This window comes from Canis lupus, chromosome 7 (genome assembly GCF_048164855.1).
Source record: "Canis lupus baileyi chromosome 7, mCanLup2.hap1, whole genome shotgun sequence".
In the NCBI taxonomy this organism is placed as follows: domain Eukaryota; kingdom Metazoa; phylum Chordata; class Mammalia; order Carnivora; family Canidae; genus Canis; species Canis lupus.
In genome coordinates, this window is record NC_132844.1 from 66,788,130 (window position 1) to 66,800,753 (window position 12,624).

General features: G+C 45.2%; 1 protein-coding gene across 4 annotated transcripts in view; it reads right to left on the minus strand.

Moving 5' to 3' along the window:
- RAB44 (RAB44, member RAS oncogene family) overlaps positions 1 to 12,624 on the minus strand; it is a 35,984-nt gene that overhangs the window by 14,123 nt on the left and 9,237 nt on the right. For 3 of the 4 annotated variants that reach the window (XM_072833242.1, XM_072833240.1, XM_072833241.1), the window contains exons 3-7: positions 4,729 to 4,840; positions 3,544 to 3,718; positions 978 to 1,124; positions 465 to 555; positions 36 to 131 (exon numbers count right to left, since the gene is read on the minus strand). In XM_072833242.1, coding sequence (XP_072689343.1) covers positions 36 to 131; positions 465 to 555; positions 978 to 1,124; positions 3,544 to 3,718; positions 4,729 to 4,840 — 621 coding nt within the window. Of the gene's footprint in view, positions 1 to 35; positions 132 to 464; positions 556 to 977; positions 1,125 to 3,543; positions 3,719 to 4,728; positions 4,841 to 5,089; positions 5,780 to 12,624 lie in introns of those variants that run through there. The other variant, XM_072833243.1, reaches the window with a different exon arrangement.

Sequence of the window (12,624 nt, forward strand, 5' to 3'; positions counted from 1 at the left end):
AGAATCTGGGCTCCCGGGGAGGCGCTGGCACTCACCTCCCTCTGGCCGTCCGTGAGCCGTTGACATTCACGCTCCTTGGCCTCCAGGGCCTCCTGCATCTGGGAGCTGAAGGCCAGGCCGCGGGAGTCGCTCTGGGAGCAGACAGGTCTCAGCCCCCGCGGCCTGCTGACGCCCAGCCCTCCCCACACTCCACCCGCACCCGCACCCGCACCCGGCCCGGGGTACGGGGACGCCTCTCACGACCACTTCTCTGGCTCCGGCCGAGATTGTGGCAACAAGATTGAGGCGAGGAGAGTGAGACCTGGTGGGCAGGGCCGGGAGGGCCGGGCGAGGCCCAGCACTCCCAGCACATCTCCCTGAGGATGCGGGGGTGAGAGGAGCTGCCCCCCCCCCCCCCCCCCCCCCCGCACTGGCCAGCATCAGCCCGGAGGAGCCCAGGATGGGGCGCTGCCAGGGGAGGTCACCTCAGCCTGCAGCTGCCGCTGCTCCCGGCGGATCTGCTGCTCCATCTCCTCATAGAGCTGCTGGACCTCCCGATGGTGGTCGGAGTGCCGCCTGGAAGGGGTGCGAGGGGGAGCCGGGCAGCCCGTGAGCACCCGGGGACCCTGCTGCGGGCAGGGCCGCTCTGGGCCTGGGTGTGGAGTCCATCTCGCTGCTCGCCTCGCTCCGCCAGTGATCACTGACCCCTGTCACCCTGAGGACAGTCATCCCGACAATGGCCCCTGACCCGTACACCCTTGACATTGGTCACCTTGATCCCGACACGCCGACTCCTGTAACCATCATCAAGATACTGGTTCCCCGGCCCTGTCACATGGTCCCACTCGCCCCATCACTCTGCCCCACTTCCTGCTGTCACCATATCCCACCCCTAAGCCCAGAGCTGAGGGAATTCAATTCCCGTTTAGCTAAAATGTAAAGAGCACATACTCTGTGCCAGACACCAGGTGGGTGAGGCCCCCCCGAGCCCCACTCACTTCCTCAGCGTCAGCTCCAGGACCTCTTTGTCAGCCCGGGCCTCCTGCAGGCGGCTGGTCATCCTGGCCAGAAAGCCCTCCAGGTTGCCTGCCAGCTGGGGCTCCTCCTGCCTCAGCTTCCCCCACAGCTCCCAGATCTCTGCCTGCCTGGGGAAGGGGGGACAGCCAGAGAGGAGATATGACGTGGAGCCAGTAAGCAGAGGGCCCATTTCTCCATTTTATTGTATTGTATTGTATTTTTTATTTTCACTTTTTAAAAGATTTTATTTATTTACTCATGAGAGACAGAGAAAGAGAGAGAGGCAGAGGGAGAAGCCGGCACCCCATGGAGCAGGGAGCCCAATGCGGGGCTTGATCTCAGGATTTTGGGACCATGACCCAAGCTGAAAGCAGGCGCTTAACCCACTGAGCCCCCCAGGCACCCCCCACTTCTCTATTTTGATGGCAACATTCGAAGAAACTTGGGCACCTGGGCCACAAAAATCGGTTCATACCCTGCAAGGTACAATTCGAGTTACTACCTCCTCCAGGAACCCTTCCCAGATGTGCCCTCTCCTTCTTGAACCCCCACGGTACTTTGTGGCTCATTGATTTGGCAATGGGGCAGGGGAGGAGCTGGGAGCCTGATGGCCCCAGGCTGCCATCTGTCTTCCCTCTTCTCTCACCCTGTAGCTGTGTGACCTTTGGCAACTCCCTTGCCCTCTCTGGGCTTATTTGTACAAAGGGGAGCCTGATACCTGCCCAGTAGGGTCACCGGAGAATGAGCCGTGCCCAGTGAAAGTGCCAGCTTGGGGCCAGGCACATGGCTGGCACTCAATTAATGCTGCTTTCCCAAGGATTTTTTAAAAATATTTTATTTATTTATTAATGAGAGACAGAGAGAGAGAGGCAGAGACACAGGCAGAGGGAGAAGCAGGCTCCATGCAGGGAACCCGATGTGGGACTTGATCCCGGGACTCCAGGATCATGCCCTGGGCCCAAGGCAGGTGCCAAACCGCTGAGCCACCCAGGGATCCCCCCTAAGGATTTAATTAAGTTACGAAGATAGATGCCAGAGGGCTGGGCCCAGGCCAAGCTGCCAAGTAGGTAAATGGCTCCCCATCCACCACACCTGCCCTGCCTGCCTGTACCCTGAGTCCCACCCTCTGAGAGCTTGTCCTTGCAGAGCCCCATGAGGCAGGTAAACAGGCAGGGTGATTCCCCTGATGGTTCTAAGAGACCCAGGAGGACCTGGGAGGTGTGAGAGGGGTATTTACAGGCAGAAGTCCCCCTTCTCTGAGCATGAGTGAACCCCGTAAGCCCAGAGCCTGAGACAGTCTGGAGGAAATGCCCTCCCCATCTCCAAACCTGCCCAACCCAGGGCATCACTGTACATGAATCACTCCATTGAGGGGACCCTCTTTTCTTTTCTTTTCTTTTCTTTTCTTTTCTTTTCTTTTCTTTTCTTTTCTTTTCTTTTCTTTCTTTTTTTTTAATTTTTTAAAAATTTTTATTTATTTATGATAGTCACACAGAGAGAGAGAGAGAGGGGCAGAGACACAGGCAGAGGGAGAAGCAGGCTCCATGCCGGGAGCCCGACGTGGGATTCGATCCCGGGTCTCCAGGATCGCGCCCTGGGCCAAAGGCAGGCGCCAAACCGCTGTGCCACCCAGGGATCCCTCTTTCTTTTCTTTCTTTTCTTTTTCTTTTCTTTTCTTTCTTTTCCTTTCTTTTTTTCTTTCTTTTCTTTTCTTTTTTTTTTTTTGATTTATTTATTTATGATAGACATAGAGAGCGGAGAGAGAGGCAGAGACACAGGCAGAGGGAAAAGCAGGCTCCATGCTGGGATGGGACTCGATCCCGGGACTCCAGGATCGCGCCCTGGGCCAAAGGCAGGCGCTAAAACCGCTAAGCCACCCAGGGATCCTCGGGACCCTCTTTTCTAGTTAAGAAAGGCCCCCTCAGGGACATCTGGGTGGCTCAGTGGTTGAGCATCTGCCTTTGGTTCAGGCCATGATCCTGGGGTCCTGGTATCAAGTCCCACAGCAGGCTCCCTGCTTATTCCTCTGCCTATGTCTCCGCCTCTCTCTGTGTGTCACTTATGAATAAATAAATAAATAATCTTAAAAAAAAAAGGGCCCCCTCAGGTAGTCATGTTTTTTTTTGTTTTGTTTTGTTTTTTGTTTTTTGTTTTTTTTAGGTAGTCATGTTTTTAAGATTGTGACTACACCTGGGAGGTTGATACCCCAGGCCGCTAATCCTGGGGAGCAATCACATAGGGCAGGATGGAGAGGGAGCGGAGGAGGGGGCGTGGGAGGGACTCCCCAAGAACAGACATTCTCCACGGGTGGGCTTCATTTCATCCCACAACTGTCCTTACACTCACACTGCAGCTGGAGAACAGATGTCAAAGGTTAGGCTACCGGCCCATGGTCACACAGCTAACCCAAGTGGCCAAACCCAGATTTGCACCCCGCTCTACTTGGTGGCCTCCCACCTGTGCCCAGGCCAGTCCTGCCCCGCACTGATGGGCAGTGCCTGCCCCTGCCTCCTACCCCCACCCCTCCACACTCAGTGCTGGCCTTACTCTGGGAGGACGTCACCTGCCCCCAGCTGCTGGATAAAGGCAAAGAACGCCTCCTTCTCCTCATGGTCAGCCTCCTCCAGTGCCAGGAAACTGGCAGCTGCAGGTTCTCTCTTGGAAGACAGTGGCCTCTTCCTGTGGAGCCTGTGGGTGCCCAGGCTGGAGCTGAAGATGTTCTCTGTGGGACAGAGGGGACAAAAGGCAGCAGAGTGGAGTTGGGTCCACTGATCTCCCATCTTGTCCTGTTCCGGCCCTTGGGGAAGTAATTCTCTCTGTGTGATCACATTTATACAGGGCCACGTTCATACATTCGCCCTGTCATCCATGGGAATCTGTTCAAGGTAGACATTCTGACCATTTTATGACCTGTAAATGCAGATTCCTGGCCTTCTTCCTCCTTGTCCCCCAAACTTGCAGAGACTCATCAGACCTGAGAACTCTGAACGGCTTTGCAGGCATTTAAGCCTGAGCTGTGCTCTGCAGGGTCTCGGCAAGGACATTACACCTTCCATTGCTCTGGCGGGAAAGTTTACCCGCATCGAGATCAGTGGGAGTATTGTGCTCTGCTGACCTTGGCCTTTTTAGGTCCTTTTGGGCCTGTCCTGAGAAGCAAGCATTGGAGTAGCCCTGCCCAAAGGGGGACAAAGAAAGCCTGGGAAGCTCCCAACTGCTAAATATCACCCTCTGTTGCTCCCTGGGGCCAGGAATTCCCAAAGCCAGAATGTGACCTTCCTCAGGCAGAAACAAAGCCTGTGGTCTCAAGACTGGGGATTGCTTAACCTCTTGCTCAAGGGAACCTTTTGCTGGGGAGAAGACAAGTGAGGCATCAGAAAGTAAGCAAGCCTGGAGGCCTCCCTGGAGGAGGAGGATGCTAAGAGGAGCACCTCCATCCCCAGCCAAAGAACTGCTCTTGCTGATAGGAAAGGAAGTGAGCAGGTCTCCTGGGCTAGAGCCTTAAGGCCTAGCCCTGTCTTAAACCAACTGCTTGCCCGCATGGACTTAGTATCCTCATCTCCAGAGTAATTCATATCATCATCCATGCCATGAACTGCTCTCGGGGTGCTGTGGAGGTTCCCTGTTGCCTTTTATGTTGCCTTTTATGTCAGCCTAGCCTCCCTGTACTGGGCACACTGCATGGGATGCCTGGCTATGCAGCAAGTCACTAGAGTTCTCCCAGGACAGACATACTGAGCCCAGAGCTGAATTCTTCCAGAGAGAGGCGTCCCTTCTGCTCCACATCCACCCAGTCAAAGATCATCTCCAGCTCCTCTTCGCTGCCCACGAAGCTGAACTTGGCCACCTGCAAGGAAGAGGTAAGTTGGCGCTCTTCGCCCTGGGGAAGACTCTGGGCTATCCTCAAAAAAAAGAGAAATGTTTGTCTTTAGCGACCCCCATCCCTTCCCTCCCCATCTTTGGAGTCCCAGACCCAAGCTGATCCAGGGCCTACCTTGGAGGCTCCAGGACCCCACTCAAGACAGCCCTCTCGGCAGAGCCTTCAACTCCCTACACATCTTTTCCCTTCCTCCATCTGACATCAATAAAAACTTACCCCTTCTGAGTCTCATCCCTAAGGACGGTGGCTAATCCTCCCCAGGACGTGTTTATCGAGATCCAAAAAAGTTATCTGGAATTTGAAAATAAGTCCCAAAGGTGGACAGCACACTCTTTCAGCATTCCACAAGGGCAGAGGCCACCCAAGCATCTTCTGGACTGTAAGAATGTACTTCATTTCATCTCCTGGGACAGACTGGAGATCTCAGATGACCTCAAAGATTTATGACCTGTTGTACATTAACCAGCTTTGAAAAATCTAACTCAGCAATCTCGTTCTAACACTTCTTTGTTATCCAGCTTTTTAAATGCTCTGTCAACTACTCATGGCATCTCTCATTAACTAATGAGCTAAATAAAACCTTTAAGAGGGATTTATTTTCTTTTTGCCCAAGGGTCATGATTTTACCTTTTTGGAACTCGTACTGTAAGAGTTTTGGAGGTTCCATGGAGATGCCCCCGTAAACTCACTTGTCAGAACCAAGAATGTGTGGTGCTGGAGATGTGCCCCTCATAGGCTTTGAGAAACTCAAACATTTCCTCCCTTGGCTCTTGGACAGAATCCCATGTGTGACAGAACTTTAGGTTTGCTGTTTCTCTTGCTATTGTGGTTTGTCTTTTTTTTCTTGCTGATTCTGTGTTTTCATTTTTGGTGATAGCAATGATGGGGAATTCAGCTCTATGGACTGGCCATTGGCGATCCCTGTGGGATGCATGATGGAGACAGAGTATCTGTTGGTTGAGAGGCAACAGAAAATCTGATTTGCTGATCTTTGTTGTTGGTGGTGGTTTTTCTACGTATGCTCCAAATTGAAGCATTTTGTACCTGCTAGGAAGGAGACCAGCTCTTTGAGTTCTGGACTGTTTAGTTTTGTGTGTCTGTGTTTACTTTTGATCTGTGCCCTGGAGTTGTACGTATGAAGCCCCTGGGTCTCTGTATCTGGGTGTCTACATGGCTGTAATTCAGAAAGACCTTTAGCTCTTCTGTGAGTGTGAAATAGTTTTCTACATCTGGAGGGTATTAATGACTTAGAGTACTATGTGTCTTACAGGGTTTCTGTGTTGATTGGTTTGTAGAAACAAATAAGCACTAATATAAATCTAATGTTCTCCGAAATCATGAATAAAGAGACTGAATTTCTAGTGCTTTAAATGTGCTAAACTTTATTTATTTAAAGATTTTGGGGATCCCTGGGTGGCGCAGCGGTTTAGCGCCTGCCTTTGGCCCAGGACATGATCCTGGAGTCCCGGGATCGAGTCCCACGTCGGGCTCCCGCATGGAGCCTGGAGCCTGCTTCTCCCTCCTCCCGTGTCTCTGCCTCTCTCTCTCTCTCTCTCTCTCTATGTCTATCATAAATAAATAAAATAAATAAATATTTTTTAAAAAGATTTTATTAACAAAGAGAGAGAGAGAGAGCACGAGCAGGGGGAAGGGCAGAGGGAGAAGCAGACTCCCTGCTGAGTGCAGAGCCCAACAACAAGGGGCTCAATCCCAGAACCCTGAGATCATGACCTGGGCCAAAGGCAGACGCTTAACCGACTGAGCCACCCAGGAACCCCTAAATGTGCTAGACTTAAAAAAAAAAATCCCTCTTACAAGAAATTGCTAGCTCAGAAAGCTTTTAAGGAGCCAGGTTAACGTAATTAATGTAAATCTTTGGGTAAATTAGACTGGTTTAGTAATTTTGTTTATAAAATGCAAATAATGGCTATCAGTGTTTGCTTTATATTAAGTATAATACAATTAAACATTCTACTTTTTATAAGATCTAGATTTGTTTTATGTGAAGAAACTAGTTAATATTAATTTCTTATACTTCTGATTTTGTCTTACTGACCAAATAAGTCAACATTATCCTTACATAATGTTTAAATTTTTTTATAATTTTTAAAAATTTATTTATTTATGATAGTCACACAGAGAGAGAGAGAGAGAGAGGCAGAGACATAGGCAGAGGGAGAAGCAGGCTCCATGCACCGGGAGCCCGACGTGGGACTCGATCCCGGGTCTCCAGGATTGCGCCCTGGGCCAAAGGCAGGCGCTAAACCGCTGTGCCACCCAGGGATCCCTTACATAATGTTTAAGATAAGAAAAATGTAAAAAAAAAAAAAAAAAAAGTAAATTTGTGTTCAACTAAGTTGACTCATTACACAGTCCCAAAATCCTTAGGTAACTTCAAAAATGTGAATTAATAATAATTAATAAATAATTTTTGGCTACGGGGATAGTTTCTGAGAAAAACTGAAATATTGATTGCTAAGCATAATTTTAAGTTTATGTCCTTTTACTTTTTATTTTTACATGCAAGAGGGCAGCTATAACTTTGGGTTATGTTAATGAGTGAATTCATTTTTGCCACTTTACTTTTTTTTTAAGATTTATTTCTTTATTTGAGAGAGAGAGAAAGAGCAGGTGGGGGTGGGGGCAGAGGGAGAGAAAGAATCCCAAGCAGACTCCTCACTGAACACAGAGCCTGACCTGGGGCTCAATTTCACAACCCTGAGATCATGACCAGAGTCCAATGCTTAACCTTCTGAGCCACTCATGTGCCCCCATTCTTGCCACTTTAAATAGTTGTGCAAGGCCAAGCAGAAACTCAAGACTCAAGTAGATATTTTTACACCCAAGTTCATAGCAGTGCTATTCACAATAGCCACAGGATGGAAGCAACTCAAATATCCACTGAGGGATGAACAGAAAGACAAAATGTGGTCTATGCATACAGTGGAATATTGGTCAGCCTTAAAAGGGAAGGAAATTCTGACACCTGCTATGGCATGAATGAGCATTAGGGACATCATGCTGAGTGAAAGAGGTGGGTCACAAAAGACAAATACTATATTTTCTCACTTATATGAGGGACCTAGAGTGGTCAAATTCATAGAAAGGAGAGTGGGGGATTCCAAGGGATGAAGAGAAAGGAGAATGGGAATGGGAACTCTGGGACACAGTTTCAGTTGGGGAAGGTCTGGAAATGGGTGGTGGTGATGGTTGCACCAATTGTGAAATGCACCCAATGCCACTGCACTCTAAACATAAAAATGCTTAAAGTAGCAGATTTCATGTTATGTATATTTTTTTACAATTTTCTGAAGATTTTTTAATTATTTGTTTGAGAGAGAGAGAGAACAGGAACAGGGGGAGGGGCAGAGGGAGAAGGAAAAGCAGACTCCCTGCTGAGCAGGGATCCCGATGCAGGGCTTGATGCAGGGCTTGATCCTAGGACCCTGGGATCATGACCAGAGCGAAGGCAGACGCTTAACCAACTGAGCCACCCAAGCCCCCCTTTCATGACAAATTTTTAAAAACTTGTGCAAGAGATATGTGTGACTGTAAAATGTGTCGTGTCTGTGAACTTTGCTAAATCTACTAAAATGCTTAAATAACACAGATAGTGCTCCATTATTTGCATCCCAGCTCTTTCTGTGAAATAGAAGTTAGTTATTTTGGTTAAAAGTTATAATCACTACGGATGTTTGAGCCTCTACTAGGACCAACGGTGGCAGAGATACAGCTGTGTCTGCAAGGAAAACAGGATACGTTTTGATTTTCTAAGGAATAAGGGAGTGGTTTTGTCTTAAGTGTCTGATTGTTTCAGAACATGAAAAGAGATGAAAATACAAACGTGAAGAATTTGCTGAAAGGGAATTTTAGTTGCCTTGATTTATAATAAATAAGCTATGAAATGTGTTTTTGCCAAGTGACAAATTTGTCTCTGTTTTGATGGGTTTAAAATAAATAATTTTTAAAAATTGTTATATGTTATATGCCACATGTTATATTAATGCAAAAACTAGAATTCAGCTCTATCTCCATTAAAATGATGAACTGGTTGTAGAGCTCTTAGCAGGAGTTAAAAAGTAGCTACTATTTATCTTCTGTGTAAATTGTCAAGATAAATTATTCCATATGTCAACAGAATAAACTTCTCTGTTTTGACTTGATCATATTTTCATTTATAAAACATCTAAGGCATCTCTTTTATGAAAGAGCTAAGTATCCTTGTAGTCATATTACCTTCTTCTATGTTTATCTCAAAATATTTTATTTTATTGTCACTTTGATTAAATAGGTAACGAAGTACTATTTCTCAGGCTCCTATGATCCTATCTTAATCCAGTGGCCAAAATCTTCTCCGATAGTTCTTCTGACTTTGCCCTCCCAATATAAGATCCTAAATTTAGGGGAAAAAATTTTAGGATATCGTTCTCTGTCTTTATTAAATACTTCACCACTATCATAAGAGCAGGATAGGCAAGAAATAACAAGCGTTGGCAAGAATGTAGAGAAAAGGGAACCCTCGTGCACTGTTGGTGAGAATGTAAATTGATGCAGTCCCTGTGGAAAACAGTATGGTGGTTGCTAAAAAAAATTCAAAATAAAACTACCCTAGGATCCAGCAATCCTACTTCTAGCTATTTACCTGAAGATAGCACAAAGCAGTAATATGAAAAGATGTCTGTACTCCCACATTCATTGCAGCATTAGTTACAGTAGCTAAGGCAGAAACAACCTAAATGCTCATGGATGGAAGAACAAATAAATACATGGGATATATATACAATGGAACATTATTCAGCCATATAAAAGAATGAAATCTTGCAATTTGCAACAACAGGGATGGAACTTGAGGGGCACTATGCTAAATGAATTATGTCAGACAGAAAAAGATAAATACTGAATGAGTTCACTTATATGTGGAATCTAAAACCAACCAACTAACCAACAGACCTAAAAACTGAGCTCATGAATACAGAGAACAGATTGGTGGTTGCCTGAGGCAGGGGTTGCAGGAGGAAGGGTCAAAGAAAGTACAACTTCCAGTTATAAAATGAATAAATCATGGGGATATAATATTGTCACATCATGGTGACAATAGTTAATAATACTGAACTGCATCTTTGAAAGTAGCTAGGAGAGTAGATCTTGAAAGTTCTCATCACAAGAAAAAAAATGTTGTAACTGTATGGTGATGGCTGTTAACTAGACTTATTGTGGTGATCATTTTGTAACATATATAGATATCAAATCATCACATTATATACCTGAAACTAATATAATGTCAGTTATGACTCAATTTAAAAATACCTGAAAAAATAATTTTCAAAAATCATAAAGAAATTCTTGCTTCAAATCCTTGATACTGAAATATTTCTAATGTCCTTTTGGACAATACGAATAACTTATGAAGTATTTTTAAAGTTCATTAAGGTGGGATCCCTGGGTGGCTCAGTGGTTTAGCGCCTGCCTTTGGCCGGGGCGTGATCCTGGAGTTCTGGGATCGAGTGCCGCATGGGGCTCCCTGCATGGAGCCTGCTTCTCCCTCTGCCTGTGTTTCTGTGTGTGTGTGTCTCTCTCTCTCTGTGTCTATCATAAATAAATAAATAAAATCTTAAAAAAAATAAAGTTCATTAAGGTTAATTAATACAAATAAAACAGTTATGTTTAACACTTGCTCCTAAAAGATAGTGAGCTGATTATATCAATAAAGAGAAATCTTAACAATATCTGTTTCATGTAGATGAAAATAAAAACTGAGGGTTTAACCTGTAAAAAAAAAAATCTGATATTACATATGACTTGGGTTAGGAGGATGGAGGTTAAACTTTTGAAAAAGTATCCATGTGTATGATATATATATATCATATATATATGATTTATATATATATATATATATTTCATATATATATATATGAAAACAGAGCTTTTCCCCTAAGATCAGGAACACAGCAGAAATGTCCACTTTCACCCCTGTAGTTCAACATAGTATTGGAAGTCCTAGCCTCAGCAATCAGACAACAAAAAGAAACAAAAGGCATCTGGATGGGTAAAGAAGAAGTCAAACTGGGATCCCTGGGTGGCGCAGCAGTTTGGCGCCTGCCTTTGGCCCAGGGCGCGATCCTGGAGATCAGGGATCGAATCCCACGTCAGGCTCCCGGTGCATGGAGCCTGCTTCTCCCTCTGCCTGTGTCTCTGCCTCTGTCTCTCTCACTGTGTGCCTATCATGAATAAATAAAAATTAAAACAAAAAAAAGAAGAAGAAGTCAAACTCTCATTCTGTGTAGATGACGTGATACTTTATATGGAATACCCAAAAGACTCCACCCCAAAATTTCTAGAACTCATACGGGAATTCAGCAAAGTGGCAGGATATAAAATCAATGTACAGAAATCAGTTGCATTCCTATACATTAACAATGAGACCAAAGAAAGAGAAATTAAGGAGTCGATTCCATTTATATTTGCACCCCAAACTATAAGATATCTAGGAATAAACTTCACCAAAGAGGTAAGGGATCTATACTCAGAAAACTAGAGAACACTCATGAAAGAAACTGAGGAAGACACAAAGAAAGGGAAAAATGTTCCATGCTTATAGATTGGAAAAATAAATATTGTTAAAATGTCTATGCTACCTAGAGCAATTTATACATTCAATGCAATCTCTATCAAAATACCATCAATTTGGGCAGCCCAGGTGGCACAGCGGTTTAGCCCCGTCTGCAGCCCAGGGTAACCCCCAGGATCAAGTCCCACGTCCGGCTCCCTGCATGGAGCCTGCTTCTCTCTCTGCCTGTGTTGTGTCTCTGCCTCTCTCTCCTCTCTGTGTATTCTCATGAATAAATAAATAAAATCTTTAAAAAAATACCATCAACTTTTTTCTTAGAGTTGGAACAAATAATCCTAAAACTTGAATGGAACCAGTAAAGACCCCGAATAGCCAAAGGAATGTTGAAAAAAAAAAAAAGAAAGAAAGAAAAGGAATGTTGAAAAAGAAAACTCAAACTGGTGGCATCACAATTCCAGGCTTCAAGCTCTATTACAAAGCTGTAATCATCAAGACAGCATGGTATTGGCACAAAACAGACACATAGATCAATGGAACAGAATAGAGAACCTAGAAATGGACCCTCAACTCTGTGGTCAACCAGTCTTCAACAAAGCAGGAAAGAATATCCAATGGAAAAAAGACAGTCTTTTCAACAAATGGTGTTGGGAAAATTGGACAACCACATGCAGGAGAGTGAAACTGGACCATTTCCTTACATCAAACACAAAAATAGACTCAAAATGGATGAAAGACATTGATGTGAGACAAGAATCCATCAAAATCCTAGAGGACAACACAGGTAGCAACCTTTTGGGGCATCGGCCACAGCAGCTTCTTACTAGACACATCTCCAAAGGCAAGGGAAACAAAGGCAAAAATGAACTACTGGGACTTCATCAAGATAAAAAGCTTTTGCACAACAAAGGAAACAGTCGACAAAACCAAAAGACAACTGATAGAACGGGAGAAGATGTTTGCAAAGGACATATCAGATAAAGGATAGTATCCAGAATCTATACAGAACTTATCAAAACTCAACACCCAAAGAACAAATAATCCAATCAAGAAATGAACAGAAGACACAAATAGATATTTCTCTAAAGAAGACGTACAAATAGCCAACAGACATGAGAAAATGCTCAATATCACTTGGCATCAGGGAAATACAAATCAAAACCGCAGTGAGATACCACCTCACACC